At 45.6% G+C, this 20096-nt stretch overlaps 3 protein-coding genes across 4 annotated transcripts in view; all 3 read right to left on the bottom strand.

Moving 5' to 3' along the window:
* The window catches only part of LOC124074339 (zinc finger protein 184-like), a 155998-nt gene that overhangs the window by 100386 nt on the left and 35516 nt on the right, over positions 1 to 20096 (bottom strand). The gene's annotated exons all lie outside the window — the stretch shown is intronic.
* Positions 2132 to 10923, bottom strand: LOC124074350 (gastrula zinc finger protein XlCGF57.1-like). The gene is made up of 2 exons (XM_046417192.1): positions 10612 to 10923; positions 2132 to 5362 (listed from the first exon to the last, which is right to left on the bottom strand). Exons 1-2 carry the CDS (start codon positions 10838 to 10840, stop codon positions 3732 to 3734), a joined length of 1860 nt encoding a protein of 619 aa, XP_046273148.1. The 5' UTR covers positions 10841 to 10923; the 3' UTR covers positions 2132 to 3731.
* dnai2b (dynein, axonemal, intermediate chain 2b) lies at positions 14372 to 20019 on the bottom strand. The gene is made up of 12 exons (XM_046417246.1): positions 19538 to 20019; positions 18537 to 18698; positions 18291 to 18412; positions 18081 to 18223; positions 17880 to 17993; positions 17653 to 17792; positions 17461 to 17583; positions 16774 to 16997; positions 15988 to 16123; positions 15683 to 15829; positions 14712 to 14936; positions 14372 to 14510 (listed from the first exon to the last, which is right to left on the bottom strand). Exons 1-12 carry the CDS (start codon positions 19718 to 19720, stop codon positions 14439 to 14441), a joined length of 1791 nt encoding a protein of 596 aa, XP_046273202.1. The 5' UTR covers positions 19721 to 20019; the 3' UTR covers positions 14372 to 14438.

Raw genomic sequence — 20096 nt, 5'->3', positions numbered from 1 at the left:
GATTTCCTCTATCGTTGAGTAGCTGGGTAACTAAAATGATGTTATTATTAAACCAGGAGTTAATAAATAAAGATTTGTTTTTATATTTGATATGTTGATTATTCCAAATAAAGCATCTATGTGGAGAGAAGTTGTGTTTATAGATGAAGGACCATGCCAACAGCATTTGCCTATGAAAGTTTGATAGAGTTAGGGGAAGTTTTTCTATTTTATAATTACATAGTAGCACATATTCAAGGCCTCCAATGGTAGAAAAGATATATTTGGGTATAAAGTTCCAAGTGGAAGTAGGATTATGTAGAAATTGCTTTATCCAGTTAATTTTAAATGTATTGTTGAGGGTGGTGAAGTCAAGAAAATTTAAACCACCAGAGTCATAAGTATTCATAACAACAGATTTTTTCACATAATGCGTCTTATTCTTCCATATAAAATTAAATAATAGCTTATCAATGGCATTGCAGATCTGCTTTTCAACAGCCAGGGGAGTAGCGGCATAAGTGAGGCGAGACAACCCTTCTGCCTTTGTTAGTAACACTCTACCTTTCAACGATAGATCTCTTTGAAGCCATTGGTTCAGTTTTTTCCTTGTCTTGTCTATAATCATATTAAAATTTTCAAAGCATCTATCTGTCTGATTTTTAACAATAGTAATTCCAAGGTAATTGAGTTTGTTTCTAATAGGTATATTATAGATCGTGGATTCACCGCAGTCTTTGAGAGGAAACAGCTCACATTTTTTCAGGTTTAAACAAAGTCCAGAAGCTGCAGAGAAAAAATCTATTGTATGGATAGCAATGGGAACCTCTGTGGCATTTTTTAAGAAAACGCTCGATTTGTTATGGACTGAAGATTTGTTGTGTGATGTCATCATAAGGCGGCACAGATGGTTACTAAATGGTTAAAAATGACCTTTGAACTGAAGAGCAGAGATCTACTTAACACACACTAACTGTTAATAAAACACAACACGACTGGATTCAAACTAATAATAAATCACAGGCGTTATGTACAGCACGTTACAGTCAGCTGTCATTTCATTTAAGGTTCTTAATGTTACTGGTTGACTTCCTGGTGTCGTCAGTTGTATTCTATGCATGTACTGTTTATTAATAAAACATAAATTGAAATAATGCTGACACATAGTGAGCCTGCTGAAACGTGAGTTTTATGTATTTACAACACACACGTACTACAGTAAAACCTTCACTTTGTCACGTCCATCCAGAGGAGGATGTTGAAGACCTGTTGATTCTGTGCAGTGAAACGTGTTCTGTTCCTTTCTTGACTGCTTCTTTTTGATTGTCTGCTCTCTGCTTTCCTGGGAACCAAATGAATGTCATATTTTCTGTCTAACTTGACTTCACACATAAGATGCTGTTAAATTCCAACAGTCCCTCTTCTTCTTCTTCTTCTTCTGTGTGTTGCCTGACAGACCAGAGCTCATTAGATCATCTGAACGCTGATTACCTGAATACGTGACTTACCTGCTGGGACACACAGCATGCCGGCAGGTGAATGGCTTTGCTGGAACACGGAGGTTGATTCAAGCTTACTCATTAAGAGTTAAAGCTGGAACATAACATGAAGTCCAGCAGACGCTTGCCTACTAATCTACTGAGGATCAAACAGGAGAGTCCGTGGGGAAAGTTACTGAGACGGGAGCTACAGCAAACAGTAGACATGAAATCGAACTAAGAGGCTTGAATGAACATCCAAAAGCACAGAGCAGACAGGATAAAAGCTCTCTGAGATCAGCTCATCCTCATCGACCCTCAAACGCGAGAGTTAAAGAAGCGCAAAATGAATCAAGGCGGAATATAAAAAAATAATGCTTAGAGACTTAATAACTTAATAACAGGTACATGTTTGGAGTGAGACAGCATCAGCCTCCTCCTCTTCCTCCTGATGAAGTTCAGTCAGACTGAAACGCTACCAGAAGTCAAGCCTGGAGCTGAAATGACTGTGGGCCCAGAATCAGTAATTCAACAGAAAATGAACTAAATGTTAGCAATGTCTCGGTTTAGGAGCCTCACGGGACAAACACAGAAACGGACCGTCGGAGCCTGAAATCCGAGGACAACTGCTGCTCATCAGGCTTCATTCGCACCACGACAGCAGAAAGTCAAACTGGGAAGATGAAATGTTTTAATTTTCTTTCATGAACAGGATTTAGTTTCAAACAACACATCTTCAGGCTGAAACACCTGATATGTTTGTCAAAGAAGTTTTCTACACTTATATAATACATTCATGAAATTATCATTGAGAAACAAAGTGATGTTTTTAAAAAACCTCCAGAAAGTCGGAGGTAGCCGGCTGATGTGTCCTTGAGCAAGGCACTTAACCCCCCAATATGCTCCCCGGGCGCTTGATGCTGCCCACTGCTCCTGTGTGTGTTTCACTGCATGTAATTTGCCAGGTGTTGCATGTGTGTGTTCAACTAAGGATGGGTCAAATGCAGAAGACGAATTCAGTGTGTGTGTGTAAAAATATATATACTGTCAATAAAGCTGATTCTGATTCTTCTTCTTCTAAGTTGACAGCTAACATTTCATTAGTCTTTTCTGACTTTTTCTTCTGTTTCTAATTTGTTATATTAAAAGGTTGAGACTTTAAAATATAAAGACTGAAGGGGAGTGAGAAAAATAAAGAGATCAAACACACATCAGATTGTGTTTGGACTAAATGATCATCAACACAAAGTTTTTAATAACTGAATTAACTTATGTGGCTGCCTCTCTGTTGACCAGTGTTTCCTCTGTCTGAGAGGTGGAAAACCGTCACTTCGACTGGCAGTTGCTACAGATTCCTTGTCTTAACAAGGGCTTTACTGTCTGGTCCCAAAAAGTTCCTGTTCCAGGGTGAGTACTGTCTGATACGGCGTTTTTGGACTGAACAGTTCTGGGGAATCTGTGAGAGGAACCACCCACAGTTTGATGTTCGTTCCAGCTCTTGTTGACACGGCTAACTCGGATTTTAAATTGTGTTTGTTCATGTCTTCAACCAGTCACACTTACGCCGCTCAAAGTTCCCTTTGGGCTAAGAGAGCTAAAAAATCATCATCATCATCGTTCCCAGTTCTTGCACTGTGGATAGATTAAAAAAAGGGGGATTTTAGAATTTTAAAACAGTTGCTCAGCTCCAAAAACATCTACAGTCCAGGAACTATCACATAGAGTTTGCAGAGCTGATTGCCTCTAACAGGTCAAACACAGACACAAGTACCTGGAAGCTGGATTTGGTTTTACCTCCTGTGCAAATTCAGCTCCAGGAATTCACCAGTGGACACAAAAGCAGAACCACCACTTGGTATGTGACATTAAGCTCACGTGGGAAATGAAAATCTCTTTTGCACATTCTTGTTTGTATTTCTGCTGCATCTGAAGAACTGTGAAGACCTGCAGATCATCTGCCTCTGTGTACAAGAGTTGAAGCAGCTTGGAGTTTGTGTTTGACCAATCGGTGTTCAGCACTGCAGACTCCAAACAGGAACTGAATCTATTCCCCTGTTCCTGCAGTAGAGACGCAGGTAAGGTACCAAAGTTTCCAAAAAAAAAGTTCCAGGGCTACTGGAAAAGGTTCTTCAGTGGAAAATCAATTAGTTACTGAACACTGTTTAGTATAAAAAGGCTTCACAGATCAGCATAACACTAAAATAAGACTGTAAAACTATCTGAGTTAAAAGCATGAGACCTATATCGTGAGAGTCATGTCAGTGCCTCTGCAGGTCACAGCTGGATGAAGTCAGCGTGAACTCCTTCCTGCCGTTTCATATTCGGTGTCACATCTTTGTCGGCTCTTTCTCCGGCGTGAACCTTCATGTGCGACTCTACCGAGCGTTTCTCCTGGTACCTCTTCCCACAGATGAGGCAGCTGTACGGTTTCTCCCCGGTGTGCGTCAGCATGTGTCTTTTCAGGTCGATCTTCTGGACGAAGCCCTTGGTGCAGAGGTGGCAGCTGTACGGTTTCTCCTTCTTGTGGAATCTCTCGTGGGTCTCGAGAGAGATCTTCTGGCGAAACCTCTTCCCACAGAGGCTGCAGATGAATGGCTTCTCACCCGTGTGGATCCTCATGTGGGAGTCCAGGTTGCCAATCTGCCGGAATTTTTTCCCGCAGACCCTGCAGGTGTACGGTTTCTCCCCAGTGTGGATCCTCTTGTGCACATCCAGATGCTGGCTCATGGTGAACTTCTTTCCACAAGCGTCACAGGAGTAAATCCTTGGCTTCCCTCCCATGTGGCTCTTGATGTGTCTCTTCAGAACAGTGTTTTCGATGAAGGTCTTCCCGCAGAACTCGCAGATATACGGCCTCTCACCGGCATGTAGCTTCATATGTCTCTCCAGAGAGCCTTTCCTAGGGAAGTCCTTGCCACAGTCTTTGCAGCTGAAGGGTTTCTGGCCAGTGTGCGTCCTCATGTGGATCTCCATGTCCCTAAAGCTGATACCACAAATGTCGCAGATCCTGCTGGTTTCTCTGTGACTCTGGATGTGAAGTTGCAGGTTCTCAGAGGATTCAGACTGCTCTCCACAGACACCACAGCGACACGCAGGATCATTTAAATGAGTCTCTGCATGCCGCAGAAAATTACCTTTATTGTGAAAGGCGTTCCCACAGACCTTGCAGCAGTGAGAAGGAGTCAGACTCGGTTTCCTACGCCTGCTCCTGTCACTGGACTCGTGGCTCCGAATGTGGCGCCTAAGCTCGGTACTCTTGCTGAAATCTTTGCCACAGAGTTTGCAGCTGAATGGCATCTGTCCGTCATGGGCCTTCATGTGCCGCTCCAGAGAGCCAGTGTGGCTGAACTCTTTGTGGCAGATGGAGCACCTGAATGGCTTCTCCTCCGTGTGAATCCTCATGTGCGTCACCATGTTGCCCTTTTGGTTGAAGACTTTGCCACAGACGAGGCAGCTGAAGGGTTTCTCTCCCGTGTGCAGCCTCAGATGTGTCTCCTGAGCTCGGATTGACGGGAACTTCTTGCCACAGACGTTGCAGGTCCTGCTGCTGTCACGGTGCGTTTGAAGGTGCAGCCTCAAGCCGTCGCTGGACTCCGAACGCTCGCCGCATAGACCACAAACACACTCTGCCTCCTTCAAGTGTTTCTCCACGTGTTTCATCAGGAAGCCCTTCCTGTCAAAGGACCTCCCACAGACTCTGCAGCAGTGAGGCATTGCTTCTTCGTCATTCTCGTCCTCCTCCTCCTTGCCAGCCGGAGAGGCTGTGTGGTGGTCCGGTTCAGAAACATTTTCTGGTCTGGAGGAAGTTCCCGGCAGAGGTTCCTTCAGCTGGTTGTCCACAGAGACATTGCGCTTCTGGTGTTTCTCATCAGACAGACTCCTGACGCCGACTGACAAACACAACTCTGAAGAAGGAAACACATGATATGAGTTTATTTAAATCACATCACTCAGATCTTTGTTTGATGGAACAGTTCAACAGTTCTTCTCTCTGTCAATCAGAGTCAGATGTTCAGATGGACACCAGTCAGTTTTCTCTCAGATGCATTTAGAAACTTTTTGTGTCCATAAAAACTTCCATAAAAACTATCAAAAGTGAAGAGAGTAAGTTTTATCATGTGGTTTGGTAAACAGGCCTCACCCACGAGACATGACTTTTTAAACTTCTGCACAGGCTTATGCTTTTAAGTGGAAACAACAACTTTTTCTTCTCTTAACAAACCTATTAGAAATATATGCTGATCTCACTTTGAAACAGCTATGGAAAAATGACACCATTTATATTGGTTGCTATTGTTTCTGGCACCAGGCAGGACTTTTGCTGTAAAATGAAGGCTCGATTTATGGCACAAAGGAAACACATCTGCTGTGAAACAGGATTTGTTTTCCCCAGTAGCTCTTCCCTGGTGGGTGGTTGGTCCAACAGCAGTATGTGTGGAGACTCTACAGCACAAAAGGAAAATAACCCTGATGACAAAGGTGGCAAAAGTGGAAATGTGATAGAGACCAAAGTAAAAGAAGAGTGACTGGATGATGTTTCACTTGATGGAGAAAGCCAGTCAGAGACGCATCAGTAGCATGACAGCGTAAATTCTCCATCTATTCATGCATTTTACTTGTACAGCTGGTGAACTGAGTGTCTGTGCTCCACCTCACAGTAGATGATCGTACCCTCATCACATTGTCAAAATATTTCAGGGAAGTCCTTAAAACACACATGAAATGCTCTTGATTTGTTTGAAAACATAAAAATCACGTCACTTCCATGATGTAGTTGGACACGTTTCACTGAAAGGCTGGTACAGCAGCAGTCATGCTGTAAATGAACGTGATGCACACAGAAACAAAGGCATACTATTGCTGCAATTGAGTTGTTTTCTGTTCATCCTCAGAGGACACCGAGTTTGCAAACAAATAAATAAAAGCTGTGATGTTCTGCATTCAATTTGGTAAGCCGTATACACAACACTGCCTCACTGCTGCCTGTGGACACACAGCTGTGGTTAGGCGTGAAATGCTGTGTAATGTGACGTTTATCAGCTGGTGCTGCTTGTAACCGGTGGATGTTGCTATAGCAACAATGGTTGAATGATGTTACAAACGAGCTGACTTGTGTTGTGGCAAACAGAAGGCGTCCGACTCGGTTTTTAACGCAACAGAGTTCCGACTTACGAGTACAAATCGAATGCAGGATACGTGTTCGGTAACTCGTATTCAAAGAAGTGATTTCCTGTTGTCTTAACAGGAGAACAAGCGGTGTCGTTCTGGTTTCTGGCAGCAGGTGGCAGTATTTAGCTGTGATTACTCTGGGGACCACAGTATGAGGTTACAGGTGGTCTCACTAAGAGGCAAACTGTTACTTTCAGTCTCATCTGTCCGGCAAGGATCACAGGCTACACCTGGCCCAGAGGTAACCTGCGAATGGCCTGGCATACAGAAATCACATTTATGACAAAATATATGCCGATGGGTTTTCTCCGGGTTCTCCGGTTTCCTCCCACAATACCAAAAACATGCACATTAGGTTAGCTGGCTACTCTAAATTGCCCCTAGGTGTGAGTGTGAGAGTGTGTGGTCGTCTGTCTTTGTGTGTTGGCCCTGCGATTGACTGGCCACCAGTCCAGGGTGAACCCTGCCTCTCGCCCGTAGTCAGCTGGGATAGGCTCCAGCTCCCCCGCGACCCTGACGGATAAAGCGGTATAGAAAATGGATGGATGGATGGATGTTGAGTGTCTCGTCTCATCTCTATTTTTTACCACTTATCTGGGTCCGGCCGGGTCGCAAGTGCAGCAGTCTCAACAGGGAAGCCCACACTGTCCTATCCCTGGCTACTTCCACCAGTTCATGGGTGGAAGTAGCTTCACTTGGCTGAAGTAGCTTCACGTGGCTGTAAACCAACCCAGTAATGAGCGGGTGGTCGCTGTTCGATGGCGCCAGTAGGACCACGTCATCTGCAAAAAGCAGAAACAGAACCGAACCTGACACTCTCCACCGCTTGGCTGCGCCTAGAAATCCTGTCCGTAAAGATTATGAAGGGAGCCGGTGACAAAGGGCAGCCCTGGTGGGGTCCAACCCTAACGGGGGACGAGTTTGACTTGTTGCCCGCAACGCGAATCAAGTTCTCGCTCCGGCAATACAGAGCTTGGATGAGCCGAGCAACAGACCATCCACGTTTTGAATGTGCTGCTGAAAATGTCTGGACCTTCTACATTTCCTGGTTTTCACAGCACAGTCAGGCACAGCTGAATCAGTAGCTGGCCTGAACCGGCGGCCCACCACACTGCGGCTACTGAAACACTCCCTGTAATGTGTCACCTGTTGGGTCTAATGCCGCTGTAAGGACAATCAAAGCCGTGAATGTAATTGTGTCTATGAGTTTAAACAGAAGGTCGCCTCGGAGTTTCTCTCCACCCTGTGGACGAGTTTTCTCATTTCAATACACCAGAGAAGAACTCTTGAACATAAGAGATACATCTCTACCCAATTTTCCACCACTTTTCCACAATTCTGGAAGTTTTCAGGGGTTTTTGGTCAGAGGCGCAGCGGCTCTCTATGAAATTACGCGGAGTTGGAGACGCCGTCAGGGGAAGCGCGCAGGAGCGCTCGTTAGGCTGAGGCAGCGGGGGTTACGCACGGCGCTCCCGTTTATTCACCTGGCAAATGTTCGCTCCCTGGCTAACAAAATGGACGAACTGCTGCTTCTAATCTCCAAAAACTCCGACTTTAGGAACTCCGCCGCCCTGTGTTTCACTGAAACCTGGCTCAGCGAACACATCTCGGACGCTTCTCTCCAGCTGCCCGGCTTCCGGCTCTTCCGTGCGGACCGTAACTCGGAGCTCTCTGGAAAGAAGAGGGGAGGCGGAACGTGCTTTTTTGTCAACGAAGGTTGGTGTAAAGATGTCACAGTGTTAAGGAAATCATGCAGTCCTCATCTTGGGTCTTTATTCATAAACTGTAAACCGTTTTATTCACCGCGGGAGTTCTCCTCGTTCATCCTGGTCAGTGTTTACATTCCACCTCAGGCATGTGTAACGGAGGCGTTACAACACCTAGCTGACCAGGTATCAGACATGGAGGCAAAACATCCAGACTCCCTGCTCATCATTCTTGGGGATTTTAACAGAGCAAACCTCAGCCAAGAACCTGATGGAGTGTCCCCCTCCTGCCTGAGAATCTGCGCTGACCAGCTGGCACCCATCTTCACCCAGATCTTCAACAGATCTCTGGAGCTGTGTGAAGTACCCTCCTGCTTCAAACGTTCCACCATCATCCCAGTCCCCAAAAAACCCACCATCACGGGGTTGAATGACTACAGACCCGTCGCCCTGACGTCTGTGGTCATGAAATCCTTTGAGAGGCTGGTGCTGAACCACCTGAAGTTCATCACAGGCCCCCGGCTTGACCCCCTGCAGTTTGCCTACCGGGCAAACCGGTCGGTGGATGACGCAGTCAACATGGGACTGCACTTCATCCTCCATCACCTCGACATCCCAGGGACATATGCCAGGATCCTGTTTGTGGACTTCAGCTCTGCATTCAACACCATCATCCCAGAAATCCTCCGCCAGAAGCTCTCACAGCTCACAGTGCCGACCTCCACCTCTCAGTGGATCTACAACTTCCTCACTGACAGGAGGCAGCAGGTGAGGCTGGGGAGTATCACCTCCAGCACCAGAACCATCAGTACCGGCGCCCCCCAGGGGTGTGTTCTTTCCCCGCTGCTCTTCTCCCTATACACTAACGACTGCTCCTCAGGGGACCCGTCCGTTAAACTACTTAAGTTTGTGGACGACACAACTGTAGTTGGCCTCATCAAGGATGGTGATGAGGCTGCCTACAGACGTGAAGTAGACCAGCTGGTCCTCTGGTGTGGTCAGAACAACCTGGAGCTTAACCCGCTCAAGACTGTGGAGATGACAGTGGACTTTAGGAAGAACCCACCCACCTTACCTCCCCTTACCATTCTCAACAACACAGTGTTTACTGTGGACTCCTTTAAGTTCCTGGGAACTACAATCGCCCGGGATCTCAAGTGGAAGTCCCACGTAGACCTAATCAGGAAAAAGGCCCAGCAGAGGTTGTTTTTTTCTGCGACAGCTGAAGAAGTTCAACCTGCCTCAGGAGCTGCTGACCATCTTCTACACCTCCATCGTCCAGTCTGTTCTCTGCACTTCCATCACTGTCTGGTTTGGATCGGACACCAAACAGGACAGAAACAGACTGCAACGGACAATCAGGTCTGCAGAAAAAATCATCGGGGCCGACCTGCCCTCCATCCAGGACTTATACCAGTCCAGGGTCAAAAAACGGGCAGGAAGCATCACTGCAGACCCCTCACACCCTGCACACAAACTGTTCGATCTGCTTCCCTCTGGTAGGCGTTACAGAGCTCTGTATGCCAAGACCACCAGACACAAAAACAGTTTCTTCCCCCAGGCTGTCTCCCTGATCTCCCCGTAAACCACCTGCCATTGTGTGAACCATCACACTGTTTGCACTACATGTATATATATATATATATATATATATTCCCTTTCTTGTAAATATTTTATTCTTCATTTTTATTATTATTATTGCTATTTTGTATTTTGCATGGTGCACAGGACAGAGAAAAATCCGGAGTCAAATTCCTTGTATGGTCACACATACTTGGCAAATAAAGCTGATTCTGATTCTGACTTTAGTGTCTTTTTACTTCCTGGGTTCAGTATTTTGGGTGACTGACACATTTTGCTGTGCTGACTGTAAGCCAGGGGCCACTTACTGACCACTAACTCTGATAAAGACTACGTATTGTGGCTCAAAGCTCGAGACGAACACTGAGATTATTTCACCGGAGTCACTGACTCTGTGAGAAAGTACTCAGACCTTTCACTTTATTAAACGTAGTAATACCACAGTGTAAAAATACTCCAATTTCTCCACTACAAATCAAGTGAAGTACAAACTACAAGATCTCTCTCTGACATTTAGTGGAGTACATGTATTAGGTATGGAGATAATCGAGTAAAGTATAAGTACCTTAAAATTGTACATAAGTATAGTACATGATTACATGTACTTAGTTACCCTCCACCACTGCCTGTTAACTCTTCCTACGCGGACTGTAGCCTTTCCGGTCGGCTCAGGGCAGGTTCGACTGTCAGACTCTCACCGGGCTCCTCTGCTCCCCGCTCGGCCGCTCTGCTCGCTTCAAACACGGTGAAGATGTGCTCCACGGCCGCGGAGATCCGCTCTGTCACCAGCTCCTTCAGCTCCTCTACGTCCGTCTGATGGCGCTCCTTGAGCAGCCAGAAGATCTCCTGAGCGGCCGCCGTCAGCTGCTCGTCGATCACCGCCCGCAGGCTGCTGCTCTCACCGCCTTTGGACCGTTTTTTGGACATTTTGGCGGAATTTCCACTGGACAAAGACGAGAATGTAAACAATGCGAGGACCCTTCCGGGATCCTCGACCCAGCGCCTTTGCGTAAGACGTCGCCGTAAGCTCAGACTTACGTCACGGCTGCGTCAGCGGTACGTGGCGGCGATTCACGCTTTTTGGTGTTTTTTTTTTGTTTTACTTGGTTTATAACATGTTTTGTAGTTTTAACGCTTTGTCGTGAAAAAGCACTTGCTACGAACTTTAAACCAAACTTAATTTAGAAACGTTTGTTCAATGTTCCTGACTAATCGATAGATATACACAAGTGTGGAAACACAAATCAAATAAAACTGAATTATAATTGTGTTTTCATAAATTCTACATATAATAACGGCATTAACAAGCACTTCATTGCGGAAGTTGTTCACGGGTTTTGTGGAAGCTGTGGAGACATCAGTATGAATGACTGCAGTAGCTGTAATTGGTTAAAAAAAACTTCAAACTTTATTGTCACACACGCGTGCAGTGAAACACACAGGAGCAGTGGGCTGCCATGTCAGGTGTCCAGGGAGCAACTGGGGGGGGTGCGTGCCTTGCTCAAGGGCACATCAGCTGACTAATAGAGGGGGTTGATAAAGCATTGATTAATCACTCCGCCACACCCAGATTTTTCCTGCCAGTCTGGGCTGGAATCAAACCAGCAACCCTCCAGTCACAAGCCGCTTCTCAAACCTCTAGACCACGGCTGCGCTCTTTATGGTTTAACTGTGTGGCAGATCTTTTGAAAATAATAAAAGATAATCAGCAGTCATTTAGTCTTCCGTAAAATTGGTGTTTAAATTTGGTTCTTTTTGTGATTATTCTAATTGAAAGTAAGGTGATAGTTTCCATTGAGTGTCTTTGCCACTGTATAAGGGGGACATTTGTTTGGACTAAAAGATTCTATATATAAATATAAATACTACAGCCTGACTGACTGACTGACCCCCTGACTGACACACCAAATTCCTCACCAGGGGTCGTCAGGTCCCGTCTGACACCACCATCCTGAACTTCAAACAATCAGTGAGATGGTTCCTCGATCAGAATCAGAAATACCTTATTGATCCCTGGGGGAAACTGGGTTGTTACAGTTACAGTTATAAGAATTTCCCTTCAGGGATAAATAAAGGAATTATGATTTGCTCCAACCTAAATTAGAAGTCTAAAGGCCAAGGAGTAATTAGAAAAATAGAAAGAGTATTTCCAGAATATAAAAATAAATTTGCAGGGAACCAAGACAATAACAAACTGAGTGCATTGCACCGAGAGCCTGAACCGCACTGGATACCTGGTCTGCAGGTACCTCATACACAGGAATGGACTGGACCCTCCAGCAGCACTGGAGGCAGAAGTACCTGAACGATCTGCAGCAAGGAACCAAGAGGAGCAAAGGGGGCACTGATGATCCAGAGAAGGAGGAGGCCCGGGGACTCGCTGTGGAGAGACCACTGCAGACCACCACCGCTGGTAAAGAGAGCCCACCACCGGGTCATGAAACGGCGGAGGAGACTAAACCAGTTGACAAAAAACGACCACCCGGTAACCGTCGTTGTCGCAGGGCTCGTCACTGCCGGCAGGTGGGTTGGATGTCATGCAACAGTTCGCCTCAGAGCAACGCCCCCCCCACACACCTTCAAACCCCCCACCCCTCCATCTGGAGCCCAGTCCCAGTTCCTTCTCCTGCCTCCAACATGAGTCTTCACCAGAGTTCAGGCGTGACGGCAGATCAGACGAGCTGACCTGAGAACAGCACCTGAAGCCAAAGGGACTGAACCACACACGACCGAACGAACCTGAAGCCACCGCGGTTGATTCAGAAAAACAAACCTGAAGCTCCTCAGATGTTTTTAATGAAAGAAACTTGAACTTTAATAAACTTTTATTAAAGTCTTTTCAGTAATAAAGTAAAAAATGAGGGAAAATTAAAGCTATTTGAAAAATTACAACTATCTTCCCATAGAAAGACAAAAGTTTTATTCTCAAAATATTTCATACGCACGGACCTTTTTGTTGTCCTGAAATGAAAAGTTTTTCTTGTGATATTCTGACTTAAATTCTGCTTCAGTTTTTTCTTGTAAAAATCTAAGAATATTTTTGATTCAAGTTAATTCTTTCTCTTATTTTACTTGTGACCCCTGGCATGTGTTTATTTCTATTTTTATTTATTTCATTCTTATTTTTCAATTTACTTGTTTTTTTTAATTATTATTATTTTCTGTATCATTTACCTCTTTCTCAATTTCATGATGTATATCGATCACCATTTATGTATTATTGTTTGTTTCTTACATGGTTGTTAAATAAAACAAGCAAAATAATAATAATAATAATAATAAAAATCATTCAAATAACGTGAAATGAAAGAGTTTTGTTGTATGTACTACATTATTTATACATTTTTAGAGCTACAGATTACACCGATAGGACACACATGTAACATTAAAGTGACATCACTAACTTTAAACGTAGTAAATGTGCTGCATGTGAAACAAACAAACAAAACAGTTTTTCATCGTCGAATAGATTGTTTTGAAATGACTTTATTGACCTTATTCTCCTGCTCATCCACTCTGCTATGTGTTCCAGTGTTCACAGCAGCGAGCGGCGGTGTAAACGTGTACAGGGTCCATGCTGCACAGTAGCTTGGTTCTCTTGTTCAATGACGTTGTGCTGTCGAGCTGAGGTTAAGCCTTTATTGGTGTTTATTGCATCGACTGGTTGCACTACTTATCCTGTTCGCAGGTTAGCCTTGTTAAGTGTTAAACTAATTGACTAGCCTTACCAGGTTGCCATTTATTACTGCACAGTGAGGTGGAAGCAGCCACCCTGGCAAATGTGTAAATGTGTGAAATATGTATATTTATTCAGCCACAAATACATCCTGGCAACTTTCAGTTCCCATCATACTGTTCTCACGTCACACTGACACTCATTTCAAACAATGTCCGGCTATTTTCAATTTATGACCTCTTCCACAGAAAAGTGTTGTCTGTGGAAGTGACTGTCTGTCTGTCCTCCCCTTCAGTCCGGCCTGAAACATCTCAACAGTTGGGAGGGAATCTGCTTCAGACATGAACTGTAATAAGTTTGTCTAGCGCCCCCATGAGATGAACATGTTAATGTGTCCAACACTTTGGTTTATGATCACATACCCGCAGAGCTGAAGATGTTCATGTTGCCCTCAGCTGCACTTTGTGTTCACTGATGATTAGCTAATGTTAGCATTTAGCTCAAAGCACTGCAGGCTATCAGTTCAGTTTATCAATCTTCTGTTCAGGATGTTGAAAAAACAGAAGTGATCAGTGCTTCAGTGACTTGGCACTGCAGTTCTTCTCTCATTGGCTCTGTGAGGGCTGGTTTGACATAGAGGACATCACATGGTCGGTCCAACACTAAAGCTGTGGTTTCGTGACGTTACATTTTGTGGTTTGAATCCATCTTTTCATCTCTCTCTTCTGTTCCTCCTGTAAAGCACTTCAAAATGTCTTTAGAACTAAAAGAAAGGTTCTTCATTTGCTCCTACAGATTTTATTAAAGTTTATGCCACAGTTTGTTCTCACCAAACAGAAACGTTTGAATTCACTGTGACACTTCAGTCTCTGAGGTTTCTGCTTCGTCTCTGACTTCCTTCTCTTCACAGACGTCTTTCTCCTGAGGAGAAACAACATTCGGACGTTCAGTCTGCTGTTAAATCTCTTTAATTTTTTTGACTCATTATCTTTAAATTTGGCATTTTACTATTTATTATTCTAATATTATAATAATAATTCAGAATTTATTGGTCCTGTATGCATGCTGGAAATAGTTAAAGTTGGAATTCTGTGTGAAAAATCTGGAGAAAACAGTCCTGACCCGGTTTGCCTGCTCCTCCCTGTCCCTCCTCCTCCTCAGCTCCGTCTCCACCACGCTGTAGAAGTCTTTCTCAGCTCGGGCAATCAGCTGATCTTGACTGTCCTCTCCGTCCTCCCGTCCCGCGTCCTCCTCTCGGCTCTGCTCCGATCGACTCCTCTCCTTCAGACGGATTTCTCTTTGTCGGGCCTCCAGGATCTTCTCTCGCTTCGTCTCTCGCTCAAACATCTGCAGACGTGTGGACAAACGCTTTATCAACTGTTTCTGCTCATCTCCGATTTGAACGTTAATTCAGATGCTTTTTATCATCTGTTTTTAGTAGTGAAGGACTGATGACACTTCACAAACACTGATGTTGAGGGGGCGTTCAGGGGTTCTCTATCAATTAATGTTTTTTGGTTAAACTTTTTAATGTTGTGAGCGACCAGTCCAGGGTGAACCCCGCCTCTCGCCCGTAGTCAGCTGGGATAGGGATGGAAACAGAATTTTAAAAAAATAACACTGACCAACAGTCAGATTCAGTTCACTGAAGAAACCGTTTGGAATTCAATTTCAAATTACTGACAGTCGATCACATTTTACTTGCGTACCTCGAATGTGAAAATGATCGCTGTGTTAACTATCTGCTATCAGTCCATCACCAAATGAGCTGTGCTCAAAACCCCAAAGCAGAAACGGTCAACACTAATACGATCAAATTTCCTTCACATTTGTTATGTCGGCCCTGCGATTGACTGGCGACCAGTTCAGGGTGAACCCCGCCTCTCGCCCGTAGTCAGCTGGGATAGGCTCCAGCTCCCCCACGACCCTGACGGATAAGCGGTATAGAAAATGGATGGATTTGTTATGTCTTTGATATTTGTTCCCGTCAGCCCTACAGTTAAGTGAATCTGTCTGTTCCCAGTCAAACATGGAGCTCGTTTCCTGTTTGTGCTGATACTGAAGCAGATCTCAGACCAGCGAGTGTTTCTCACAGCGGCCAGCAGACTCTTCTCGTTCTTCTGGAGGGTCGACAGTCCGGAGGACATCTCCAGCAGTGTGGCTGTCCCCTGCCGAGAGCCGCACACCACCAGACGGCCGTGATCCTGAACCCGCAGGCTGTACAGGGCCTCGTCACACACCTGAGCCGCACCCCAGGTAAAACAAAAACAACATCTCGTGTTTCAGCTTGGTTCTGTGTGTTCTGCTGCAGTTCATGATATCAAAAACAAAAACCTGCTGATGATTTTACTAAAAGCTGATAAAATGATGTGCGTTTGTGCAGGTGAGATGGAGGCACCTTGAGACTCAGCGTGGGGTCGTTCTGTTTGAACAGGATGTCCCAGACGTCCAGCATACCGTCCATCTTTACAGTGAAGAAGACGGATGGTCTGACTGGACTCCAGCAGGCGTCCATCAGGAAGGACATCTGATACCTGAAAAATCAAAAAGATGACAGGAGCTCGAGTCAGTGGAATTTCCAAAATCTGCCAACGTGAAGCAGAAAAAAGCAAGACAGGTCAAAGGCAAACAGGACAAGGTGAGACTCAGGACAAGAGGGAACCCGATTAGACGAAACAGATGGAGGCGAGATGGTCCTCGATGAGAAAACGGGAAGGACTCATGTAAGACAGAGACGACAAGAAAAGATGGGTCAGGTCAAGATAACTTGAGGTTAAAAAGATGAGGTTGGATCATAAAGGATGACTGGACACAAGACAAAAAGAAAAACAGCCCAGACAGGATGAAAAGGACAAGAGACCAAAACAGAACAACTGAGACTAAGGAAACAAGATGAAATGAGTGAAAGGAATCAGATGAGACAAGATGAAAGAGAGGAAACAATACAGAACCAGCACAAACAGGAAACGGGATCAGACAACATTAAACAGCGCACAACAACAGCAGATGGACAGGACAGGAAAGAGAGGAAGATGAGACAGGAAGACCGCAGAGAAAACAAGAATTTAAAGAATTGGTCTCTACAGTTTGTAGTTACCGCCTGATTATTCATCTTTCAACTGAACATTAATAGGAGGTAATAATGTGAAATCCACATCCTGTTAAGGACGTGTCTCATTCCTACTTGGTCCACATGATGGATGACTCCTTGATGTCCTCAGACCAGATGCGAGCCGTCCAGTCCCCCACGGTGAGGAAGTTTTTGGGAAAGAAGGGGTTCCTCTGCAGAGCGTAGACGGGCCCATGGTGACCGTCGTACATACAAACGATCTTCTCGGCTGGAGTCTTCGCCTTCCTGTTACAGGAGACGACTACACCCTGCTCCGTCCCCACCATGAATTTAGTCGGCTGGAGAGACATGGAGGACACAGTGAGGCTGAGACATGGACACTGATGGAGAATGAACAGTTAGATGAGTTTGTATGTTTTATAACTTAATTGTTGGTCGTAGATTAATCAGAAATGTCCTGTTTGAGCAGAAAAAACAACAACAAAAAGTCTGCTGAACTTCAACCAAAGCTGTAACGGCAGCCCATCATTCTTTGTTTTGGAGACATGGTGCAGAGTTGTGTGTCCCTGGGATCCTGGTAGCTGTGCTGCTGGGGGGGGAGCACCATCAGCCCACCATCAGCAGATGTGGACACAGAGGACAGGGGCTTAGCCAGTCAGGCAGCAGGTCAAGGTGCAGGCCTTGCCTTGCAGCTCGATCCTGGTTACAGAGCTGCCAGTGTTCTGGAGGTGCAGCAGGACCTATGGGGTAAAGACTCACCTCTGCGCATGGTACTAAAAACCATCAGCACATAAAGCTCACCATGGTGGACTCAAACTCCAAAGAGATGGCTCCTAAAGCTCGGTCCAGGTTCCCCTCTCTGCTTGGATCCAGAACCAGACGCTCTGTGGGCTCACTCAGCCTACGAGCATCCCACCACAGAACCTGACAGAGAGATGGAGAGGTTGGACGTTTTAAATACTTTATACACTGTCCACCTGTCTACCTGTCTACCTGTCCATCAGTGGAGGCAGAGAAGGCGTCTGTCCCGGTCTTGGACTGCAGCCAGATGATCTTGTAGACAGGGTCTCTGTGACTCTGTTCCACAGAGGAAAACTCCACCGGCTGGCTGCCTCTCCGGGTGTCCCAGAACGCTAAAACGGGCAAAACCACAGATTACAAACCTTCTCACAGACAGGAAGGAGGAAATCACCTGTCTGTCAGCCTGGACCCGAACCCACCTATCTGTCCATTGTAGCAGCCTCCCACCAGAGTGTGGGAGTCTTTGGGGTTGTAGTCCACACAGACGAGAGGAGACGCTGGCTTCAGAGTCATCTCTGGTCTGTTTGGGTTCTCTGAAGTTAAAGAAAAATCCATCTAAACAGACTGAACTCTGTGGTGGTCTTAAATCCAGCTGCTGTCTGTCCAACTGTCTCACCCACCGATGTCCCAGATGTAGGAGTCCAGGCTCATGTCTGCTGAGGTTTTCTGGAACTCAAGGCAGGAGTAGGCAGCTGCCAGCTTCCTGCCGCCGTCAGGATGCCACGACAGGCCGGTGACGGTGCGCTTCACCTCGTTGGGATCTCTGCAGACACAAAGGTGATGACGAGGACTAAATAAGTGTCCTTGATGTTTTGTGCTGTGAGCCGTACCTGAAGACGTTGATGGTCTTCGCGGATGGCGTCTCCTGATTTTCCTCCACCTCCTCCTTGTCCTCAAAGTACTCCTGGTAGATGTCCACAGCACTGTTCTGTCTGATGCAGTGCTCCATAACCTGGATCACACACATGATGACATCACACAGTGACATCACAGCTGGAGGCGTGGCTGTAACAGCATCATAACGGCTACAAACGCAGCGCTCAGTGCTGAGGGTCAACGCGAAATGTGGATCTTACGCTGCCCAGCTGTAGGATGCTGTTGATGTAGCTCTCGTCCTTCTCCACCTTCTTCCTGAAGCGGATGGTCTGTTCCATGTCCTGAGGGTTGATGTCTTTGGGCCACCCCCCCTCCATGTGGTTTATCCCACAGCTCTCAGACTCAAAACGCTCCGTATTCACCTGCAGACAGAAACACAGGAACCAGACACCTGGCTTATACAGAAACCAATCGTCGCTTAATCACACTGCGTGCAGTTCATTGAATAATATTGGATAGAACAAATAACGAAAATTCTTCTTTGTAAACAACCACGACTGATTTAGTTTTCCTTTTCAGCGTGTCACCGGTACAGTCATTCAGTATCCGCTGAAGGCCCCGGGGCCCCAGACCACCAACTGTAGAATAACGTGATGGTTTCATGGCTTTTGTTGGTCTCATTTCATGAGAAAAAGATTCAACCCACAGCAGGTTCACTGAAATCTGTTAGTACTGTATTAAACACAAATTTAAGGTACAGAAGAACTTTTAAAGTCTAATGTCTGGCAAAAATAAATAAATAAATACCCAACAATATAGAAAGACTGAGTCTCAATGATTTTTCATGTTGTTTGGACATGAGCCACCTGAAGGCGTCAGCCAGAGGTCCGTTCAGCTGAGTTCATAATATAGAATAAAGGTATTGATTAACAATCAGCAGATGAACCAGAGGGAACAGAATCATCAGCTGCTGTCCACATGAGGAAACTCCTGCAGGAGTCACAGTCAGCTGATCTGAGGTCAGACAGGACCGCAGGGGACACTTTACTGCAGTACTGTGAGTACTTTCAGTGGATTCCCTTATAGTTTGACTAAAGTGACATTTTCTATGTGGTACTTGTAGCACAGCATTTGTACAGTGTGTTATTAGTACTTTTACTACCGTAAGGGGTGTGAATACTCAGGATGTCTGAAGCTGATCTGACTTTTTGTAAACTTCTTAACACCAGAAGACACCGCGGGTGAATCAGGTAAAGCTCACCTGATGCTCGGACATGTCCCGGCTGGCTTGCAGGGCCTGGTCCCGGGGGCTTTTCTGGATGAACTGTAGAGCCAGACTCGGGTCCGGAGGAACGTCCACCAGCAGCTGAGCAAGCCGGTCGGAGAAGAGACACTGCCGGCCAAACTCACTGCGGAGCTTCGTGTAAACATGGACGATCTCCATCCTGTGCCCACCGCAGACCGACAGACCGTTAAAAACACGCTGAAAACACCGACTAAAAACGGACTTAAGTTTCACCGACGCGCAGGAATGGCGGTTCTCTGTATCTTAGCAACAGTATCCCAGCAACAGCGACATTTTCTCTCTTAAATAAACTTTACTAAACAACCAAATTAGTCTCAATAGAATCAGAAGTAAAGGCACTCTTTATTTCAGAATCATTTAAATGTGCGTTATTATTGTTGATTAGATATCACTTCATCGCCGCAGCGATAATTTTGTAGCTTTCCTTTTTCTCTTGACTACAGTGCGCATGCGTCAAGCAGCGTGCGCAGCCTGTTACAGACGCTCCCGACTTTCTTCACTGTTTTCTATTGTT

The sequence above is a fragment of the Scatophagus argus genome, chromosome 17, assembly GCF_020382885.2.
Source record: "Scatophagus argus isolate fScaArg1 chromosome 17, fScaArg1.pri, whole genome shotgun sequence".
Lineage (NCBI taxonomy): Eukaryota > Metazoa > Chordata > Actinopteri > Scatophagidae > Scatophagus > Scatophagus argus.
Note: the sequence above shows the minus strand (reverse complement) of the source record. Positions and strands in the feature narration are given on the sequence as shown.